The 23454-nt window shown below is 39.5% G+C and overlaps 1 protein-coding gene across 33 annotated transcripts in view; it reads left to right on the forward strand.

The window, feature by feature from the left end:
* The window catches only part of NCOR1 (nuclear receptor corepressor 1), a 184270-nt gene that overhangs the window by 133156 nt on the left and 27660 nt on the right, over positions 1 to 23454 (forward strand). For 17 of the 33 annotated variants that reach the window (XM_016932276.3, XM_024350438.3, XM_054670431.2 and 14 more), the window contains 14 exons: positions 384 to 504; positions 602 to 703; positions 1047 to 1147; positions 5422 to 5590; positions 7547 to 7687; positions 8893 to 8976; positions 9456 to 9712; positions 10596 to 10956; positions 12983 to 13210; positions 15412 to 15621; positions 16088 to 16237; positions 16904 to 17044; positions 20140 to 20305; positions 20516 to 21009. In XM_016932276.3, coding sequence (XP_016787765.2) covers positions 384 to 504; positions 602 to 703; positions 1047 to 1147; positions 5422 to 5590; positions 7547 to 7687; positions 8893 to 8976; positions 9456 to 9712; positions 10596 to 10956; positions 12983 to 13210; positions 15412 to 15621; positions 16088 to 16237; positions 16904 to 17044; positions 20140 to 20305; positions 20516 to 21009 — 2725 coding nt within the window. The remainder of the gene's footprint in view (positions 1 to 383; positions 505 to 601; positions 704 to 1046; positions 1148 to 5421; positions 5591 to 7546; positions 7688 to 8892; positions 8977 to 9455; positions 9713 to 10595; positions 10957 to 12982; positions 13211 to 15411; positions 15622 to 16087; positions 16238 to 16903; positions 17045 to 20139; positions 20306 to 20515; positions 21010 to 23454) is intronic. The other 16 variants (XM_016932290.3, XM_016932286.3, XM_054670429.2 and 13 more) reach the window with 5 other exon arrangements.

A 23454-nucleotide genomic window follows, 5' to 3' on the forward strand; every position in this document is an offset into this window, starting at 1 on the left:
TGGAAGTCCTTATTACTTTGCTGTATTTGCTGATACCACTCTCCATAGCATTTTTAGTCGGAATGAATATTAATAATAGTAGCTTACATTTTGATTGCAACATATAAGTGCTTTATTTATGTAATTTATTAATAGTAAATACTATTTACATGTAATGTATGGTAATTTTAGAAGACAAATCCTACTCCCTTTAAAATTTTTTTATATTTAAGCAATCTACGATGAAGATTTTCTTGCTTTACAAAAACTATTCTTAGTTTTGGGTAGAAGGGGTATAATTTTTTTTTTTTTAAACAGAAATGGGAATGCTGACTTTGTGAAATTGACCTTGTGAAAAAACAATGTTTGTTTAATCTTTAAATTTTTTTTTGTTTTTTTCTTAGGGAACACCAGGCACTTATTTGACTTCTCATAATCAGGCTTCCTACACTCAAGAAACACCCAAGCCGTCAGTGGGATCTATCTCTCTTGGACTGCCACGGCAACAGGAATCTGCCAAATCAGGTCAGTGAGTTAATACAGTCATAATGCATCTACGTTTGTAGCATCACAGCCAGTAATTTAGTACTGGATTGTTTCATGTTTCTCTGCCTTTCCGCAGCTACTTTGCCCTACATCAAGCAGGAAGAATTTTCTCCCCGAAGCCAAAACTCACAACCTGAGGGTCTGTTGGTCAGGGCCCAACATGAAGGTGTAGTCAGAGGTAAAATATGCTGGTTGGCAGAAATGTTAAACTTTTGTCCCCAATAAATTTATTAAAGTAAGTTATTAATATATTTTAATGATGGGCTTTTTTAACTATAGTCTTTAAATTCTAAATTTGTTTTCTTTCCATGTAAAAGTCATTTTAAAACCTTGAAGTTCCATGTTTCAGCAGTTCTTTAGTATTATTTTGGAAGTACATTTTAATAAAACAAACATGATGGGTTTTGTGCTGCTTTTTTCTTTTCTTCTTAGTTGAGTACTCTCCCAAGTAGGGGCTGTTTTTTTATGTTTTGGGGCAGGGGCTGGGGGTGTAATTTGCTAATAGCTTTGTTTGTATTCAGGTACTGCAGGAGCCATACAAGAAGGAAGTATAACTCGGGGAACTCCAACCAGCAAAATTTCAGTGGAGAGCATTCCATCCCTACGGGGCTCTATCACTCAGGTTAGTCACGATCATCTCTGATATACTCAACAGAAGCTCAGGAAAAAATGATAAATAATTATTAGCACTTTGGCTATTTTGTGGCTTAAGTTCATTTTTCTGCATTATGGGACTGGGTCTCAATGGTAGTAAAACCTAGATCTGCAAACTGTCTCCACAGAAACGTTAATGTGATCATTTTGACTACAAGCTATATTATGTATACTTTGGTTCATTCGAAAAGGTCACTTATTTGCAAACTGGAAAAAGAAATATGTTCTAATTGATGCAGCTCTTATTGTCTTCCTGGAAAAGCTTTTACCATGTGTTTAGCCTAAATAGAAATTGAGAAGAAAATCATTACGAATTATTTGCTTACTTTTGCCCTGGTGGAGATGTAGTTGTAGAATCTCAGTATGTGGGCTGCCTTGTTAGAATCTAATGCTAAACCAGGAAATGTGGATGGCATTAACAAAAGCACCAGAAACCTTCCAATTTTGGGCTAAATACATCACCAATTTTGATTAATAAAATTTCTCTCAGTTGTTAATTTTAACTTGATATTTAAGAAGTTCTTAGCCTCTTTATGTATATGCATAAGAGGGAAAATTCTGTTTTGGGAAATCATTGTAAACAGAAACCTGTGCCTTGCATTTTCTAAAGTGTTCATTCATTGTCACAAGTTTTTTATTTGTCTAGTTGCTATCCTCTAAGACAGTTGTTCTCAAAGTATGGTCCCCACTCCAGGAGCGTCAGAATCACCTAGAAAATTGCTACACATATAAATTTTCAGATCTTACCCCAGATTTACTGAAACCCAACCCTTGTTGGTGGGGACTGGCAGTCTGTGTTTTCCCAAGCCCTTCGCTGATTCAGCTAGGGCTTTGCTGGCCAAGTGTGGTTTGTGCACCAGAGCATTGGCATCACTGGGAAGCTTGCTAGAATAATGCAGAAATGTCAGTCCCCACTCTAGATCATGTGAATTAAAATCCCCATTTTAATGAGGTTCCCAGGTGATTTCTTTCTGAAATGTAGTTTACATACTACTTCCTTGAGTGGTTAAGTTAAAAACAGAAGAAAAGAAAGTTACATACTGACTCTTAAAATCTCTCTTTTTAGGCCAGGCGTGGTGGCTCACGCCTGTAATCCCAGCACTTTGGGAGGCCAAGGAGAGCAGATCACGAGGTCAGGAGTTTGAGACCAGCCTGACCAACATGGTGAAACCCTGTCTCTACTAAAAATACAAAAATTAGGCGGGCATAGTGGTGTGCGCCTGTAATCCCAGCTACTCAGGAGGCTGAGGCAAGAGAATCACTTGAACCTGAGAGGCAGAGGTTGCAGTGAGCTGAGATTGTGCCACTGCACTCCAGCCTGGGTGGCAGAGTGAGACGCCGTCTCAAAAAAAAAAAAAAGTCTCCTTTTATATTGGGTCAGTGTGTTTCTGTTTTAACAGCAAGCTAATACTTTAATATGGACAGAGGAAAGTAAATGGGCCTGTATGTATTATTCTTTCTCTTCACTCTGGCATCCAAACTGTGGGAAGAAAGAGTATGAACTGGGCCAAAGGGGACTAAATTTTATCTGTTTAAAATCTGTTTGTGCACTTGACATGAGTACTTCTGAAGTGGGCGTTAAGGATTTCTAGACACTTACTAATGAGTTCACTTAATGACTGGACAAGTAAGTGTATGTCTCTTATCGCTTTTCTTAAGCATATGGTATCAGATTGTGCTCTCTAGGGTTTTAGCAGTCCTCAGAGTATAGTGGTCACCCTAAATGTGTGAGTAAACTCAGTCTAGGCCTCTAACTCCTATTTTACATCAAGTTGCTCTCTCTTGTAAAATGCTCTACGTATTAGGTTCTATGAACAATTTTCCTTGAAGGAAGGGCTCGCTGCTTAAAGGAAGGGTAAAAAGAATCATGGTCTTTTTACCATGAGGATTGATGATGGTGAAAATATAGATATCCTGACCTAAACTGAATCAGTGTCAAAACACAGAGGCATCCAAAGGCCTAACAACCTAGTAGTCAGTTTGATATTTGAAAGTTATTTTTCCCTCATATCACAATTTGAGAGAAAGTTGTAGTACTCTAAATTTAAAACTACTTTATCATCTTATTTTTATTAGAAAATTTGTATTAGGTTGGTGCAAAGATGTGATTTCGGACTGTGAATTTTAAATCATTATAACTAGGCTCAAACGCATCTTTATCAAAATAGGAACCATTACAATCAACACATTTTTGCCAGTGAGAAATAATCTTGTTCATTCCTGTAGCATAAAAATACATGCTTCGAGATTCGACAAACTCTTAGAAAGCATTTTGTTTCTCTTTTCTTTTCTCTTTTCCTTCCTCCCTTCCTTTTCTTTTCCCTCCCTTCTTCTCCCCTCCCCCTCCCCCCCTCCCCTCCCCTGTCCTCTTCTCCCCTCTCCTCCCCCTCCTCTCCCTCCTCCCCCTCCTCCCCCTCCTCCCCTCTGCTCCCCTCTCCTCCCCTCTCTTCCCCTCTCCTCCCCTCTCCTCCCCTCTCCTCTCCTCTCCTCTCCTTCCCTTTCCTTACCTTTCCTTTCCTTCCTTTTTGCTTGCTTGCTTTTTTGACAGAGTCTTGCTCTGTTGCCCAGGCTGGAGCGTGGAGTGCAGTGGTGCCATCTCAGCTCACTGCAACCTCTGCCTCCAGGGTTCAAGTGATTCTCCTACCTCAGCCACCCAAGTAGCTGGAATTACAGGTGTGCGCAGCCGTGCCTGGCTAATGTTTGTATTTTTAGTAGAGGTGGGGTTTCGCCATGTTGGCCAGGCTGGTCTTAAACCCCTGGCTTCAGGTGATCCGCCCGTCTTGGCCTCCCAAAGTGCTGGGATTACAGGCGCAAGCCACCACAGCCAGCCATGGAAAGCGTTCTGCTGCTTGTGGAAGAATTTTTCCTGCATAAAGTTGTTGAGATGCTTGAATAAGTGGTAGAGAGAGAGGTCAGGTGAATATGGCAGATGAGGCAAAACTTCGTAGCCCAATTCATTCAATTTTTGAAGCATTGGTTGTGTGACACAGGTGTTGTCGTGGAGAATTGGGCTATTTCTGTTGACCAGTGCTGGCTGCAGGCATTGCAGTTTTCAGTGCATCTCATTCATTTGCTGAGCATACTTGTCATATGTAATGGTTTTGCCGGGATTCGGAAAGCTGTAGTGGCTCAGACTGGCAGCAGACCACCTTTTTTTGGTGCAAGTTTGGCTTTGGGAAGTGTTTTGGAGCTGCTTCTCAGTCCAGCCACTGAGGTGGTTGTCGCTAGTTTTTGTATAAAATCTACTTTTCATCGGATGTCATGATCCAGTTGAGAAATGGTTTGTTGTTGCCTAGAATAAGAGAAGACACTTCAGAAAGACAGTTTTTAAAATTTTCGCCCAGCTCATGGGGCACCCATTTACTGAGCTTTTTCACCTTTCCAGTTTGCTTCAAATGCCAAACAACCGTAGAATGGTTGACGTTGAGTTCTTTGGCAACTTCTCGTGTAGTTGTAAGAGGATCAGCATCAATGATTGCTCTCAATTGGTTGTTGTCAACTTCCAATGGCCGGCCACTATGCTCCTCATCTTCAAGGCTCTTGTTTCCTTTGTAAAACTTCTTGAACCACCACTGCACTGTATGCTTGTTAACAGTTCCTGGGCCAAATGCGTTGTTGATGTTATGAATTGTCTCTGCTGCTTTACAACCCATTTTGAACTTGAATAAGAAAATCACTTGAATTTGCTTTTTGTATAACATAATTTTCATCGTCTAAAATAAATATAAAACAGCAAGTAATAAGTCATTAACAAAAAAAGTGACAAATGCACATTAAAATGATATATTGCGTAACTACATTCAGAAGAAAACAAGAACTTAACCACATTTATTTAAGAATGTATTCCAGTATCAAACAGCAAATGCCAACAACGCAAAAACTGCAATTACATTTGCAACAACCTAATAAAAGCTGTTACATTTACTTGATTTTAGTCCTTAAGAGAAACTTCTGAGAGTTAAATCCTGTAATAGAGTCCTCACATGAAGGTGAGAGCAAAGTTGATTCACCTAATATACCTGTCATAATTTTAAGTGTTATGTGGCTGAGTTGAAGGATGAAGGTACAGGATGTCTTCATGTTGATAAAAATCCAATGTCTAATTTCCTTTCATGTATGTGTGCTTTCTTCTTTGAAGCTATAGATTAGCCTGACTCTGTCATAGGTTAAATTTTCTGAGCATCTTGTGTTTTCCCTAAACTCGAGTGACTCCTCTGCTATTTATGCTTGATTTGATGGCAGGGCACCCCGGCTCTGCCCCAGACTGGCATACCAACAGAGGCTTTGGTGAAGGGGTCCATTTCTAGAATGCCCATTGAAGACAGCAGTCCTGAGAAAGGCAGAGAGGAAGCTGCATCCAAAGGCCATGTTATTTATGAAGGCAAAAGTGGACATATCTTGTCATATGATAGTAAGTATTGTATGTATGCACCAAAGCCAGTATTACAATATGTGCTAAAAACATAGGCTTGGGTTTTCCCGCATTTCTGCTCTCTGGGAGTCAGTTTATCTTTGCTGAGCCTATGTTTTCTCTCAGTAAATAGGGTTAGTAATACTTGTCTCATGAGAATTTTGTGAATATCAGCTTAGTCAATGAAAAGTAATTAACAACGCAGAGCTCATATTAAATGTCCCATAGGTGGTAGCTAAGATTGTTGACTGTGGTCAGTCAGTTTAGCTTAGGTAAAGAGCCTTTGTTGAACTTTAAGGGAATACTTTTATTTTGAAGAGATTCATGTTTTATGAATTAAGAATTAGAGGGTAGATAGGCTGGGCGCGGTGGTTCACGCCTATAATCCCAGTACTTTGGGAGGCCGAGGCAGGCGGATCACAAGGTCAGGAGATCGAGACCATCCTGGCTAACACGGTGAAACCCTGTCTCTACTAAAAATACCAAATAATTAGCCGGGCGTGGTGGCGGGCACCTGTAGTCCCAGCTACTCGGGAGGCTGAGCCAGGAGAATGGCGTGAACCCGGGAGGCAGAACTTGCAGTGAGCTGAGATTGGGCCACTGCACTCCAGCCTGGGCGACAGAGCGAGACTCTGTCTCAAACAAACAAACAAAAAGAATTAGAGGGTAGATAATATTCTGATAATCTTGATAATATTAAATACTCCTTAATAAAACTATTTTAATGTCTATGTACATTTTTTAGATGTATTCTTGTTATATTTTCTCAGTAGTAGTGTTTGATAAGAATGACTCAAATGTGATAGAAATATTAGCCAAAGTTTTGAGTGAATTTGAGTTCTTATTTGCACCTGACTCTGTGACCTTGGAGTAGTCATGAGCTATGCTTTCTCTTCCAATACAAAGAAATAAAGTATGTGCATACATAGTGCCAGATGCTGCAAAATGCTTGATATCATTCTTATTTCCCTCTTCTTTACACGTCTGGCATATTATGATTCACATTTTGTTTTTGGGGTTAAGAAATTAATAATGTACGTTGTCCAGATCAGAAGTCTACACACCTCTGTTTCTTTCCACATCCACCAAATCACTAAGCCATTTCTGTTTATTTTCCTAAAGTGTCTAGAATCCATCCATTACTCTTTATTCACCACTGTCACCATCATCTTTAACCCAGCAGCCACCTAACTCATCTCCCTACCTTCAGTCTCACCCATATTCAAAGTGTGTACCACGTCACTCCTTGATTGATTTTTCCATCACCCTGGATATAACTGCAAGCCCCTACCTTAGCTTTATAACCCCTCCAGGAGCTGCTTTCAGCTTAGCTCTTCACATTTTTCCCTTCTCACTTTTCCCTTTAGTCCCCTATATTTACCTCTCCCCCACACTCTTCCTCCCAACTCCACTCTACACATTAGCCAGTTACCAAGCTTACGTTCTTTTAATGTACCTTTCTCTGTCTCACCTTGGGGTCTTTGTGTTCACTGTTCACACTGCCTGTACTTTTTCCTCCTATTACCTTTGACTTGAACAACTCTTATTCATCCTTCATTCTCAGCTTACACATTGCTTCCTCTGGGCAGGCTTATCTGAACCTGGAGGTGTTCGGTTTCTCTCCTAGCATTTTCATAGCACATTATACTTCTCCTTTCATAGCTTATTTTACTACATAATCTGTACCTACATTATTGGGTAAGTTTCATGCAGAAAGGGACTTAGTTTGTTAATCTTATCTGCAGGCCTAGCTTATGCCTAGCACACAGTAGGCATCAATAAACATATTTGAATGAATGAAAATATTTTCATGAATCATCTACACATATTTTATTGTAGGTTAAGACAAGTTTTAATATTATTATTTTTATAAGATAGACTATGAAACTAACCTATTTACTGTACATTGTATACCACGTGCTCCGTCTGAGCAAGTCTTGTTTGTGTATTCTGTAGATATTAAGAATGCCCGAGAAGGGACTAGGAGTCCAAGAACAGCTCATGAAATCAGTTTAAAGAGAAGCTATGAATCAGTGGAAGGAAATATAAAGCAAGGGATGTCAATGAGGGAGTCTCCTGTATCAGCACCGTTAGAGGGTAAAGCATTGTTTTCAGAATGTTATTTTGATACATGTTATTTTATATAGTAATTTTGCATTGTTGAATTAAGTTGTATGCAATTTCTGTCATTTCCACCTGAAATGTATATTTATATTAAGTTGTATGCAATTTCTGTCATTTCCACCTGAAATATATATTTATATTAATATTAAGTTTATATCTGTATATAAAGTGGCACATAACAATGGAAGGAAGTAAAATTTAAGCGTAATTGGTCATATCATAGGTTACTATTAGAATGTTCATATTTGAATGCTCATACAATTTGCAGATTATTCCTGTTTCAGCTAAGTGAGCTAAAAAAGGTAAAGTTTATTATGAGAACTTCTTTTTGAATCGTGAGACAGATAAAGTGGTGTAATGGATAAAGACATGAATTTAAATTTCAGCTTCACCCTTCCCTGGTAAATTCCTCTGAGCCTGTTTCTTCCTCTGTAAATTAAGGGATCGTACCTAACACTGTGTGAGGGTTAGAGGCAGGTGTCTGAACTGGTGCTGCTCATGTGATATGGCTTCAGTACATGATCAGTATGATTTTGTTTTGTTAATGGCCCACTTTGTTTAAATCTTAACCTGCCTCAACCAATTTTAAGCTAGATGAAATACTAAAAGCAGGGTAAGTCCTGTGTAATTTTCTAAGAGCTGTATTTTTCTCTATGTTAAAAACACACAATTTTACTGTAAATATGTGTGGTTATTTCTAACCCTTGATTTATATTTATCAGCAACAATAATGTGAAGCTTCTTAGGAGGTTATTTACAACTCTTTCGTTTCAATTTGCATGTTTCATTTAATACATTTTCCCTATTTTTATGGTATCCATATTTCCCGTTTTCCCTTTATCACAAGTATATTTCAAAGCTAAGCAATGGTTTCCAATCCTGTATCTTCTTTCCTCTTGATAAAGAAGTGTTGGGATTTTAGATTTAACTTTGAAGGTATCTTTCCTTTTCAACCTTTCATTAGATGCCTTTGGTGGCCATTTTTTATTTAGGAAAATATTTACAAAGGACTGTGTGATGTCATATTAGGTACTTCTGGATAGTTCACAAACTTAAATTGACATTCCTTCCTTCATAGAGCATTTATCAAAAACATAGACTTTAAGAACAGCATTCAGTATATGTGAGTTGACATATACATTATGTTGAATAATTGAATTGCTTTCTTGTTTTGGAAGGGCTGATATGCCGAGCATTACCCAGGGGGAGTCCTCATTCTGACCTCAAAGAAAGGACTGTATTGTCTGGCTCCATAATGCAGGGTAAACTTTCTGCTTGTTTTGCATTTTTATTTATAACTGCCTCCCTGGCAAAATAGTTTGACATTAATTTACAGTGTATTTCTGCTTTTCAAGTTATTTTCCCTTTTGAAATATTAAAGTCTTGGTTATTACTTTTCTGCCTCTGAGCTACATAATTTATTGGAAGATGATAGTTGCTTAATCTTTTAATATAGAGATATCTTTATTATGCAAGAACCATTCTGTAACTATTATGAATGATGCATTAATATCATATCTCAAGCAACCCTAAAGAAATAATGATTGATAAATACTGATTTGAGGATCTACTGTAAACAGAAAGTTAATTAGAAACTACAAGATGTCAAGGCATTATTTTAAATTATGTTAAAATATATGTAACAAAATTTACCATTTTAACCATTTTTAAGTGCACAGTTCCGTGGCATTGTTGTGCAACCATCAGCATTATTTTAATGTTTCCTGAATTCTTTTTCAAGGGACACCAAGAGCAACAACTGAAAGCTTTGAAGATGGCCTTAAATATCCCAAACAAATTAAAAGGGAAAGTCCTCCCATACGAGCATTTGAAGGTGCCATTACCAAAGGAAAACCATATGATGGCATCACCACCATCAAAGAAATGGGGCGTTCCATTCATGAGATTCCAAGGCAAGATATTTTAACTCAGGAAAGTCGGAAAACTCCAGAAGTGGTCCAGAGCACACGGCCGATAATTGAGGGTTCCATTTCCCAGGTAACTAAGTTTTGGCTCTTTTTGTCAGTAACTGATATTTATGGAACATTTAAAAAAGTGTGACTTAATAATTATAAGTGGTTCTTATGATGTCAGACCTCCTGGAAGTAAACATGAAAGTTTCCTGTACCGTTTTTTTTTTTTTCCTCTGTGGACCAGGCTGGAGTGCGGTGTGTGATCACAGCTCACTATAGCCTTGACCTCCTGGGCTCAAGCGATCCTCCCACCTCAGCCTCCCGAGTAGCTAGGACTACAGGCATGTACCTCCACACCCAGAATTTTTGTATTTTTATAGAGACAGGGCTTTGCCATGTTGCCAAGGCTGGTCTCGAACTCCTGAGCTCAAGTGATCTGCCCATCTCAGCATCCCAAAGTGCTGGGATCACAGGCGTGAGCCACTGTGCTTGGCCTTTGTGTAATGGCACGATCTTGGCTCACTGCAACGTCCGCCTCCCGGGTTCAAGCGATTCTCCTGCCCCAGCCTCCCGAGTAGCTGAGATTACAGGTACCTGCCACCACGCCTGGCTAATTTTGTATTTTTAGTAGAGACAGGGTTTCTCCATGTTGGTCAGGCTGGTTTCGAACTCCTGACCTCAGGTGATCTGCCCACCTCAGCCTCCCAAAGTACTGGGATTACAGGTGTGAACCACCATGCCTGGCCTCGTGTACTTCTTATCATCAGGTTTTCTTATGTCTATAGCATGGAGTGTGGAATGTGGGAAAGTATGCAGCTTGGGATCAGTGGGGTTGTGATTGAGATTTGTAAAAAGACCAAAAAAGATCACCACAGTGAACTGTAACTGCCATGGGCCAGACATAGACCTGAGATAGAAAAGTAGCCAGATGACTTTGCTACCTGTAATGTTTGTTTCTTTCCCTTTAGGGCACACCAATAAAGTTTGACAACAACTCAGGTCAATCTGCCATCAAACACAATGTCAAATCCTTAATCACGGGGCCTAGCAAACTATCCCGTGGAATGCCTCCGCTGGAAATTGTGCCAGAGAACATAAAAGTGGTAGAACGGGGAAAATATGAGGATGTGAAAGCAGGCGAGACCGTGCGTTCCCGGCACACGTCAGTGGTAAGCTCTGGCCCCTCCGTTCTTAGGTCCACACTGCATGAAGCTCCCAAAGCACAACTGAGCCCTGGGATTTATGATGACACCAATGCACGGAGGACCCCTGTGAGTTATCAAAACACCATGTCCAGAGGCTCACCCATGATGAACAGAACTTCTGATGGTATGTTACTTTTGTTGCTTGGTCTGATCCTTTTTATTGCATTAAAAAAAAAAAAAAAAAAAAAAACCTTTGTCAAGTAGTAAATATCAAATTGTCAGCTTTAGAGTATCCCAAGATCTACAGGTCTTGCTTGAGTCTAGGAGTATGGAAGGCTACTAATTTAAAAGTAGGCATAATTTAAGTAAAATACCTGATATTTAAATCAAGTGCAGATTATGATGCAGTCCAGAAATGCTATAGAGTAAGTATATTTTTAGAGTGGATTTTCAGCCAATTGCATAAGGTTTTCTGGAAGTCAGTTTTGACATTGTTCCTTCAGCGGCAGTGTGGTGTGAAAGCTGTAAGTAGCCTCTGGAACAAGACTGCATAAGCTTGAATTAACATTCTTACTGCATCAACTCAGATGAGTTACTTAGCTTTTTTGTAGCTTAGTTTCCTGATCTGTAAAATCATAATGTAACATTAAGACCTACCTCTCTGGATTGTTACGAAGACCAAATAAGGTAGTACATGTAAAGAACTTAGAATGGTGCCGAGTATTTACGAAGGGCTCAATAAATGTGAATTATTCCTGTTGGTGTTACTGTTGTTATTATTGTTGTCACTATAACCCCATGCTACTGGCAGCTACATCAGTTGAGAAGTGATTTTTACCAAGTGGTCCCTATCAACCTGAGGCCCTTAAAAATGCATCCACTTACCATTTTTTATTACAATACAAATTTATTGATGGCTCACATGGTACGTCCTGGGCTGGGCACTGCGAGCTGTACAGGTGTGTTTTGGCGGGTGTGAGGGGCGTAGCACAGAGTGAGGAGAAAGGGAAGTCCTTGTTAGGGATGGGGAGGTGAGTCCAAATGCTTGTAGCTTTAGTTTTGTTGGCGAATTGCCCTGCAGAGGGAAGGGCACTCCATATTTGAGCACGCTGGGACTTGGAAGGGGATGTGATAAACCAGTGTGATTTCTTTCTTTGGGCAGGCAGATTTGTTTGATTGTGGTAAAGTTTATAGTATCAAAATATTAGTAATTAGATGTGATGGTTACACAGCCATCATGCTTGTACTTAATGCCACTGTGAATTGTACCCTTTAAAATGGCTAAAATTGTAAATTTTATGTTATGTATATTTCACCACAGTTAAAAAAAATTGAGGGTGGCTGGGTGCAGCAGCTCACGCCCATAATCCCAGCACTTTGGGAGGCCAAGGCGGGCGGATCATGAGGTCAGGAGATTGAGCCCATCCTGGCCAACATGGTGAAATCCTGTCTCTACTAAAAATACAAAAACAATTAGCCGTGCATGGTGGCGCGCTCCTGTAGTCCCAGCTACTCGGGAGGCTGAGGCAGGAGAATCGCTTGAACCCAGGAGGTAGAGACTGCAGTGAGCCAAGATCACGCCACTGCACTCCAGCCTGGGTGACAGCGAGACTCTATCTCAAAAAAAAAAAAAAATTGAGGGTGATGGCTAATAAGTGTTTGAATATATATTTATTGGTGGGACAATCTGACCACTCTGAATAACATCATTTAAGAGAAGAGAGGCTGGAGTAGGGAGGTGATAAATATTGGTGAAGTAATGAGAAAGTCATTGTGGAAGAACAGAGCAAGGAAAAAATTAGTGAAACTAGTGATTAATGGGTAGGAAGGAGGTTGCATAACACAGGCAATGAGAGAAAACTGAAGTTTACTACATGTGGGGACAAAAGAATTTAGAATGTTAAAGTCGTACAAAAAACAAAATTATTCATAATGAGATTTAAAGAAGAGTATTGAATTTTATTTTTAATGTTACATAAGGTGGTAAAATACTGGTGCTATGATCCAAAAGGTGACAGTACTCTCCAAATCTCAGTTTCTACTAGTTGTTTACATTTTCATATTTTGCAATATTGAATGTTAAATGTTGAGGGGAAAGAGAAGATCCAAATACATGAATATAGTCTTTATTTGAATGGTTGAGAAATGGACAAATATTATCATACTTGCAAGTTTCTTAAGAACTTGTGGCATTGGCTCTTTTTTTCCAGTTACAATTTCTTCTAACAAGTCTACCAATCATGAAAGGAAATCGACACTGACCCCTACCCAGAGGGAAAGTATCCCAGCGAAGTCTCCAGTGCCTGGGGTGGACCCTGTCGTGAGCCACAGTCCGTTTGATCCCCATCACAGAGGCAGCACTGCAGGCGAGGTTTATCGGAGCCACCTGCCCACGCACTTGGATCCAGCCATGCCTTTTCACAGGGCTTTGGATCCTGGTAAACACAAAATATAGTGATAATTTATGGCAAATAAATATGCCACCTGTATGACTTTTCAGCTTTCTGTTGTTGTACAATATAGTACAATTGCAAGTATCATTAATGTACAGCTCAGTGAATTTTCACAAACTAAATTCTCCCATGTTACCAGCACCCAGATCAAGAAATAAAATCTTATCAGCACCCAGTAAAGAACTAAAAAGAATAGTATATGAAAAGCTCTCTTATCTGATGGCACTTGGTGAAGCTAGTTGAAAAAGTGTATTAATGTGAATAATTATTTTAAAATGACAGAGGCATACCTAAACACGTTAACTTACAGCATAAATAGACGTTCATTTACCAGAACTCTGATCTAAGGCCAAGGCTTTTTCATAAACAAGTGATTAAGTCTCACTGTCTTATATAAAAGAAATTCTTTTTTTTTAGGTAAAGCTAGAACTTCCAAGTAAAGACACTTCCAAGCAATCTAAATACAGAATCCTTCTAGATTTTTTTTCCAGCCTTTTAAAGTTGTCTAGTCCACACCTGATTCAACTTCTGTATCAAGTCTTTCCAAAGCTGTTAGTTTTCAGAGAAACCACTCTTCATTCTTCCTTGATTTACAAATTATGTCATTAAGTTACATAATTCTAGTAACAAGTACAGCTGGAAGAAACTTTAGAACACCACTGACATTGGTAGACAGAATCTGATAGATGCAGATGTGCAGGTTTCTAGAGAGCAGTCTGCTGGGCAGAGGGCACTGTGTTTTACACAGGGAGGGGAGAGGAGCAGTCACATCGGTTGGTACAGAGAGGCTCGGCTGGGCTGTTATAATCTGCAGGACCACCGGCTGCACCTTGTCCTCCCAGGGTGCAGTCCTTGCTCTTCCTTGCCGCTATTGGCTGAGCGCAGTCACACATGTGTTTTCTGCTGAGACCTCTTCTCTGGCCTAAATAAACTCTTTGCTTAATAAGTATCCTTCAGGTGCAAATTAGGACACAGAATACTTGTGCCTCACTTTGGTCCTTAGAGAAGAATTTTTCATTATCAGTATGCTAAATTTTAAAAGTAAGAATTCTAAGGGTTATTTACATTTCATAATAATAGGAAAGTAACTGTGGGAAATATTTTATCTAAAAGCTGTGTAAATGCCATCAAATTATTTGTCATTTGACAACACTGTTTCAGAGGAGCCCAATACCTATTACTTAGGGCACTGTCTCCCAGATTGTGTCAGCTGACAGACTTACCTAGCTTCTAGATGAAGGGGAAGCAAATATTCCAGAAAACATGTTACTTGTTTTTCTAGGGAGAACATATACATATAAAATAGGTCACTCAAGTTCTCAGACAAAATGGAATGTTTCTGGTTTCTATTTAGTGTTTATCATAGTCTTCATTTTGTAGTAGTTTCTTTTGCTTGTTTTTGAGCCTGAGTTGGATTATAATGTTTTCAGGAGAGAGACATTATCTACTTTTTACCACGCCTACCCCTTCCTCGTGTCTTGTGTCTTGTGTCATTCTCTCACCTAGGGGTTGCTAAAAACTACAGCTTTTTGGCCAAATCCTGTTGCCACTTGTGTTTGTAAATAAAGTTTTATTAGGATACAGCCACACCATTTATTCTTTTTTTCCGTAGCTCTTTTTGTGCTACAGTGACAGAGTTGAGTAGCTGTGACAAATGCGAAATGGCCCACAAAGCCTAAAATATATTTACCATTTGGCCCTTTATGTCAAAAGTTTGCCAATCTCTGCTCCAAACACATGGACTAATTAAATGCTTATAGTCTATAATCATTTTCACCCCCTGGAGAGTAAAGTTACTGATTGCCACAAAGTATTTTCGTATACATTTCTGTTGGTTGTACTGGATGATCAGTACTATAAAAACAATTTTATTTTCAAACACAACTCTTGCAGATGCCAGGTAAAAATATGATAAAGTTACATGTCAAAGATTGAAAGTAAAACTACTTGAGAAGTTTTTAGCTACTGTTATCCTTCCCCTTTTCCATTACATCTCAGACATTAGAATTGATATTGCTAATACATCAAGGTCTAAAATAAATCCACCTTAATCCTTGTAGCTAAGTAAAAGTTCCATGTGCACTAGCTCAGCATGTGATTTTTCTCTACTCTTTTGTATGTGGTGTTTAGCAAATGTATTTCAGCCAGGACAAAACTCAGTGCCTTTCTTTCATTCTCTCAATCAGCAGCGGCTGCTTACCTGTTTCAGAGACAGCTTTCACCAACTCCAGGTTACCCAAGTCAGTATCAGCTTTACGCAATGGAGAACACAAGACAGACAATCTTAAATGATTACATTACCTCACAACAGATGCAAGTGAACTTGCGTCCAGATGTGGCCAGAGGACTCTCCCCAAGAGAGCAGCCACTGGGTCTCCCATACCCAGCAACGAGAGGTGTGTGTCTTTGCATTTCAGATTTCGTAGAATTTATTATGTTTACCTAGTGTTTCTTAGGTACTCAGTAAATACTTGTTGAATGAATGATGGAAAGAAAGAAAGAAAAGAATACTATATCCTTCTTCCCATAGACTTTTTAGCCCAGAGGCATACATTGAGACAAGGTGTTTTGGTGAATACTGAAATTAACTAAACCAAATCCTTGTGCTGAGTATTTGTAATCCATGTCTTACAAATTTGCTCTCTTTAATCTGCCCATACTTTGAGGTTACTGATGTGAAGTACAGTCTTTAATATCCTTCTTTAAAGAATGTCTTAAAAAGTAATGATGATAGTAAACATTTTTATTTATATTTATGTACAAATTACCCTTGATTCACAGAGATAGACAAAATCCAAAGTCATGTATGGTTCTGTACCTTTAGAATAACACTTAACATAAATTGTATTGTCTTTTGGATAGGAATCATTGACCTGACCAATATGCCTCCAACAATTTTAGTGCCTCATCCAGGGGGAACAAGCACTCCTCCCATGGACAGAATCACTTATATTCCTGGTACACAGATTACTTTCCCTCCCAGGCCGTACAACTCTGCTTCCATGTCTCCAGGTGAGATTCTACAGTTACACACCTCTCTAATAGAACCATCGTGTTTACATTTTTACAACATAGCTTTTTAAGGTATCTTGGGCAATTTTTCCTCATTTGGTTTCTTGTTTTTCTTTTAACATTTAATAGTAGTTCTTATGTGCCAGCTGTCACTAGATACCTTAGGAATGCCTTAAAAGCTTATGTTATACTTCAGTTCTTATCCAGGACTCTTAATAAAACAAACTTCTTTTTCTCTTTTCTTGTTTTTTTTTTGTTTTTGTTTTGGAGACAGAGTCTGGCTCTGTTGCCCAGGCTGGAGTGCAGTGGTGTGATCTCAGCTCACTGCAACCTCCATCTCCCAGGTTCAAGAGATTCTCGTGCCTCAGCCTCTGGAGTAGCTGGGATTACAGGTGCGCGCCACCATACCTGGCTAATTTTTTGTGTGTTTTTAGTAGAGCAGGGTCTCACTATGTTGCCCAGGCTGGTCGTAAACTCCTGGCCTCCGGTGATCCACCTGCCTTGGCCTCCCGAAGTGCTGGGATTACAGGTGTCAGCCACTGCATCCAGCCAAAACAAACTTCTTATATCCCAAATTTGAAGCTTTTTGAAAAATTTTCAGTCACTTAGAATTTCGGAATTGTTTGATATACTCAGTCAGTTGATATTTTTATCTTTGAGCTGCAGGTTTATGTTTTACAGGACACCCAACACACCTTGCAGCTGCTGCAAGTGCTGAGAGGGAACGGGAACGGGAGCGGGAGCGGGAGAAGGAGCGGGAGCGGGAACGGATTGCTGCAGCTTCCTCCGACCTCTACCTGCGGCCAGGTCAGTGAAAGCCACTGCTCTTCCATTCTCTGGACACATCTTAGTAATCTTGTACACTGTGCTTAATGCTGCGCACAAAAAGTTTTGATGGAAACAAAAATTCTAAGACAACGTTATTACAGGCCTCAAGTGAAAAACAGGTGAAAGTGCTGTAGCAGCTGAGATGGTGGAAACGTGAATTTTACACAGAAAAATGTTTTCATGATGAAGGTATCATTTTTATTTGGTGCAAACAGTGGACTGCGGTTGGGCCTGAAGATATTGGTCACAGAGCTTTCAAGGCTGAAAGAACAGCCCTAGCAAAAACTCCTAGATATAAAGGTGTTGTTGAGCTTGAGTTTAGAGGAGGAATGGAAAATACAGTTAGCAGCTTGTGTAGCATCTTGAATTACAATGAAATGTTGTGTCCAGGAGGCAGGTGACATGATCAGAGGGACATTTACACGAGTGGAATAGATGGATTAAAACCCTGAAGAGTGGGTATGGCTGGTCCCGGAAGGCCAGTGAGACTCTCAGTAGTTCATGTGCATCCTAATGGCAGCCTGGAATACTTTACACTGGGAATGGCCAGAAAAGAACTGCTGGGAAGAATATTACTGTAGACTCAAAGGGACTTAACTAGATATGGGGAGTGAGAAAGAGATGAGAAACAAGATTAGCCTGCAGTAAAGATAGAGCATGATGAGTGAAAGCAAAGAGATATTGATTTTAGACATACAGGTTGAATATCTCAAATGCTTGGAACCAGGATTTTTTCGGATTTTGGAATATTGGCATTATGCCAGTTGGACATCCCTAATCCAAAAATAATGAAGTTTGAAATGCTCCAGTGAGCGTTTGAGTGTCATGTCAGCTAAAACATGACATTTTGAATATTGGAGCATTTCTGGCTTGGATTTGGGATGCCCAGCCTATACTTAATCTCATGTGTCCATGGGGAATCTTTTTTATCCATGGTATACGTGCCCTTTTCAGTTCTTTTAATTAAATCAAATCATTGACCATGTCTGTATTGTAAGATACTCTGATCTGGTACTCAGAAGAAAAGACAGAGCTTGGAGATACTGATTTAGGAGTCACCTACAAGAGCTGAAGCTCTGGCTTGAATGAGATTTCCAAGGGGCAAAAGCGTGAAAAGAAGAGTAGGTCAGTCTTTAGATATTACCAGGAGAGTTGATCTAGGTCAGGGCAAAAGGAAGCAGAGACGTGGTCAGAGAGTTAGGTGCAGAACCAAAGGGCGCAGTGGCAGAAGGTTGTCACATTGATATTGTCATAGGAAACAAACCTTTGAAATCAATATGAATGGCAATATATGGAAGGAGCCCAAAAGCGAGTCATCATATTTGGTCCAGTAATATCATTTCTTAGGAGTTAAATAATTCAATGGTTGCAAAGCTCAAACACGTTTAGCTATAACTACTTCACCCAGAAGATCTTGTATAATCTTCATATAGTAAGATTATCTATGTATCTTTATCTGTGTACAATAAAAATCACTTAAGAATCTGACTATAGGAAATGCTTTAATGAATTGTAAGGCAGAACTGTAATATGGATTCCATGTTAATTGTGTAAAACACGGAAAATTGATTTAAGAAACCCTCATACAAATGATACATAACTTTGGTAGAGACTAGATTTTTAAAATGTTTGTGATCCTACTGATGAACAAAATTTATATTTAAGGCACAAAGATACCATTTCTCTGCATCAGACATGTAAGAAAGTTGATAAATATTGTGTTGGAGTTTCTGCAGAAACAGACACTCATGTTGTCAACGGCAGTGTAAATTGGTGTAGCCTCTGTGGAGATAAAAATTTTAAATACTCTTTCGTCTAGTAATTCCACGTCTAGGAATATATACCATAGAAATACTCAGATAAGCTGGGCATGGTGGCTCACGCCTGTAATCCCAGCTACTCAGGAGGCCAAGGCAGGAGGATTGCTTGAGGCCAGGAATTCAAGACCAGCCTCAGCAACATGGTGAGACCCTGTCTCTAAAATATATATATAAAAAATTAGCCAGCAGCCGTGGTGTGCACCTGTAGTCCTAGCTACTCAGGAGGCTGAAGTAGGACGATCCCTTGAAGCCAGGAGTTTGAGGCTGCAGTGAGCTATGGAGTGTCACTGCACTCCATCCTGGGTGACAGAGTGTGACGCTGTCTCTTAAAAATTTTTTAATTTAATTTAAAAAATAAATATTCATATAAGCTGATGAATGGTTAGAAGGAAGAAAACTGCTGAGAAGCCTGGCTGAGGTGGTGGTGTCTGTGAGAAGAGGGGTGTGTGCTAAAACATAAAACAGCTAGCTGTTATGAAGCCAGTGAGCATGTTAGAAGGTTGGAGTGAGGACACAGAACAAGATGAGGTCAAGAAGAAAGTGACTGGGGAGGGATTTGAGAGTTCAAAATCCTCTGCGTGAAGTAGTTCTTACCAAGTCCAAGCTCTGACTTGGTTATGGGAGAGTTAGAGTTAAGTGAACAAAAACATACCAAATATTGTAGAAGTGTAATTGTGGGAGCCAAGTGTTTTGTGGGAAGATAATGTGAATGATTTCATTTCAAAAGAGAGAGCTTGCTGAGAGAAAGAGTCACCTGTGAAGGGGACAGTGAAGAAGTGAAGCAGGGCAAACTGTGGTTGAATGAAACAGTCTCAAACCCTAGTGTAGCAGTGGTATATTATTTTCATTATGATGCTTAGAAAGTTGTGCCTGATTAGATTTTGGAAATCATATACACACCAGAGTTTGAGGAAAAATCAGAAAGATGAACTTATATGATTTGTAGTAGTACTTCTTGTTGGTGCTGTTTTATTTCTGGAATCAAGATTGAAATTTATCAGAGAAATGGAAATGACAGTAAATGATGGCTGATGTTTTGTTTCAAGTTACTGCTGCGGTTTTATTGCGTCTTTATTTGGACACTTTTAGAACATATTTCTGGAAAGGCCAGAAAGTAGACTATCAAGTTTCTTATCTTGTTTTTCTTTTTTCTATTTAGGTATGTTAGGAAATAAACAATCCATAAGCATTGCTTCCTTTTGTCTCTGGCTTCCTCCTTATGTCTTTGTTTCTTTCTCTTTTTCACCTCTGCAGGCTCAGAACAGCCTGGCCGACCTGGCAGTCATGGATATGTTCGCTCCCCTTCCCCTTCAGTAAGAACTCAGGAGACCATGTTGCAACAGAGACCCAGTGTTTTCCAAGGAACCAATGGAACCAGTGTAATCACACCTTTGGATCCAACTGCTCAGCTACGAATCATGTCAGTCTCTTGTACATATTTTGACAAAAAATGTCTCTTGCATATACATTTTAAAATTTGTGACTGCAATAGTCTAAGTATAGTCATGCTTTTCTGCCCATGCCATGAAGCCTTTTTTTGTTGTTGTTGCAGTTTGTCCTTCCATCTCCCCACCACATTCCCAGCAAATGGTCTTCCCTTCACAGAGCTGTGATTTGGTTTTATTTACAGGCCACTGCCTGCTGGGGGCCCTTCAATAAGCCAAGGCCTGCCAGCCTCCCGTTACAACACTGCTGCGGATGCCCTGGCTGCTCTTGTGGATGCTGCAGCTTCTGCACCCCAGATGGATGTGTCCAAAACAAAAGAGAGTAAGCATGAAGCTGCCAGGTTAGAAGAAAATTTGAGAAGCAGGTCAGCAGCAGTTAGTGAACAGCAGCAGCTAGAGCAGAAAACCCTGGAGGTGGAGAAGAGATCTGTTCAGTGTTTATACACTTCTTCAGCCTTTCCAAGTGGCAAGCCCCAGCCTCATTCTTCAGTAGTTTATTCTGAGGCTGGGAAAGATAAAGGGCCTCCTCCAAAATCCAGATATGAGGAAGAGCTAAGGACCCGAGGGAAGACTACCATTACTGCAGCTAACTTCATAGACGTGATCATCACCCGGCAAATTGCCTCGGACAAGGATGCGAGGGAACGTGGCTCTCAAAGTTCAGACTCTTCTAGTAGCTGTATGTATCTCAATCCGAGTTTCACAATGTGATGTCTGAGTAAAGAATTACTTTATTCTTTAGGTCAAGTAGAACTATATGGTATTTAAAAATCCTAACGGTTGATAGTAAATGTAATGCAAAAATGTATCTTCTGCTGTTTTTATGATTATTTAAATATCCCAGTTTCCTACATATAAGCTTATCAATGTATCTTCCACAAGAAAACTGTATCATTCATGTAATTAAATTTGGAAAGTAGAAGGCAGACCTTATTAACATATTTAGGCATCTGAAAGGTAATGGATATATCGCCAGGCTCTGGGCTACTGAGGTGTAATTTCTCAGGAAGCATTTGCTAGGACATGGTTCTATATTTATGCCAATACCCCAAAGCCTCTAATATCCTTTTTCTAAGACACAGATTTTTAAAAGTGAGACTACCTATTATTGGTGATTGGTATTTATATTGCATCGTTTTTGCAAGTTGGATTTTGTTCAAGTCTGGTTAGTCATTAGGATGGCTACACTGCAAATCTGTTAGAATTCACAGGTCTACGTTAAAATGCTAGAAAAGTTACTTTTTAAATTTTCTTTTCAACTATTGCCTTAATTCTATGTGGAACTGCAGAAAGAACAAGCAAGTATTTAAATAAGCATCTGCTAATACTGGAAGTAATTTAATCATATATAGTCATCTTTCTGTTATCTCCATTGAATAAATTCAGTAGAGTTAGACATCATGAAAAAAAAAAATGATTTCTCATGCTCCAGAATGCAATGTGCAGTTCTTTTGATCTCTGAGTATCCACTAGCTTAATTATAATTTGTTTACGTCATATCTACCGCATTGCTGAGGCTTTTAGAGAGAGAGTTAGTGTTGTGTAGACAAAAGACTTCTTTTAACCTGAGATTAGGAAAATCTGCAATATAGATTTTCTGCATGCAGAAAATTGCTAGCTGAGAAAGAGATATTCTATAGTTGTATGAATAGGTCTTTTGAAGGGAAGTCACCGGCACACTGGGAGATCCCACCTGGGCCTATTGAATGGTATAGCACATGGGTTCCTTAATCATTGGATTAAACATTTCTTTTCAGTTTGCATCACAAACCAAACCTTGCTTTAGGAATTTGATTTTCAGAAGGTGTGAAAATAGAAAGCTCATCTTTTCTGAGTGTCCATGTCTCTGTGTGTGGTTATCTTTTTTATCACTGGTCAGTGAATTCCATGATGTCCAAAGGCTATGTACAGTTCTTCAGTGTGGTTTTCAGTTTGACTCTTGAGAGCCTTCCTCATCCTGAAGGGGAAGTCCATTGCCATAGTCTTGCCCCTTAAGGCTTCAAGAACAATGTGAACACGGTTTGGATTCCGACTTTCTACTGAGTGAATATTGGAAGTTGTAACCAGATTTAGGATGTTGAATACATAAACAGTGATGAGTAACAGTGGATACAAAAGTCACAAATTACTGTAAACTTCTTAGAATATAGTGATTTATTTTAGTTTCTCAATGATCATTTCTGTTCCATTTATCAAGTTTCCAATCTCCTAAGTGTACTAGAACCCAGGTAGCTGCAGTTTCCATGACCTGGTGGGGATAGGAAGGACTGTTGAGTACCAGAGGAGCAGGTGGTGGCTAGGGAGCAGAGTTCATTCCCACCTGCTGCATCTGTGTCCAGCCCAGGGCCATGCACCCTTTGGAGCTCTGATAGTGCTCTCAGATTCTGTAGTGCAGTTTGTGGATGTGAAGAGCCCTCTGAATTCAGAGGTTCCTGAGCAGGCAGTTACATCTGCTCCCAACTGTCAGCTCTGAGGCCATGGCAGGACTGTGAAAAGCTGCCTGTTAGCCCCACTGCATAGCCCTCTGTTTACTTGGGAACTGTGTCTTAGAGGAGCTCCTTTTCTGATGTGGGCATCCTCCAGGGTTGGTTGACATCCTCCCTTTCTGGGAATATACTTCCCTTCAGACATTCTCTACCATTTCTGGTTATTTTCGCAGTGTAACACAGTGCTAAAAAATCATTAATGTTTGGAGTAACTTTTGTTAGCAATACTCCAGTTATTTGAGAAAATCATTATATAGTGTTATATAATCCATAGCTTTAAAATCATCATGGTGATGAATGAAGCAGCTTTATAGCCTCAGCGTTTTTCTAAGAACAGAGTGTCCCACAGAATTGGAATCATTGGAATCAGTTATTGAGATCTACTCCCTCATTTGTTTATTAACCTCTTCCATAAATGTTTCCCTGGTGATTTCTTTTCCAGCTCCCAGGAAAATATCATAAATCTGTTCTCTGTTCTGCCTCATTCCAGTGTTTATTATTGGGCTTTAAAACATGTCTTTTTTTTTTTTTTTTTTTTTTTTTTTTTTTGAGACGGAGGTTTGCTCTTGTTGCCCAGGATGGAGTGCAATGACACAATCTCAGCTCACCACAACCTCCGCCTCCCGGGTTCAAGCGAT

This window comes from Pan troglodytes, chromosome 19 (assembly GCF_028858775.2).
Source record: "Pan troglodytes isolate AG18354 chromosome 19, NHGRI_mPanTro3-v2.0_pri, whole genome shotgun sequence".
NCBI lineage: Eukaryota > Metazoa > Chordata > Mammalia > Primates > Hominidae > Pan > Pan troglodytes.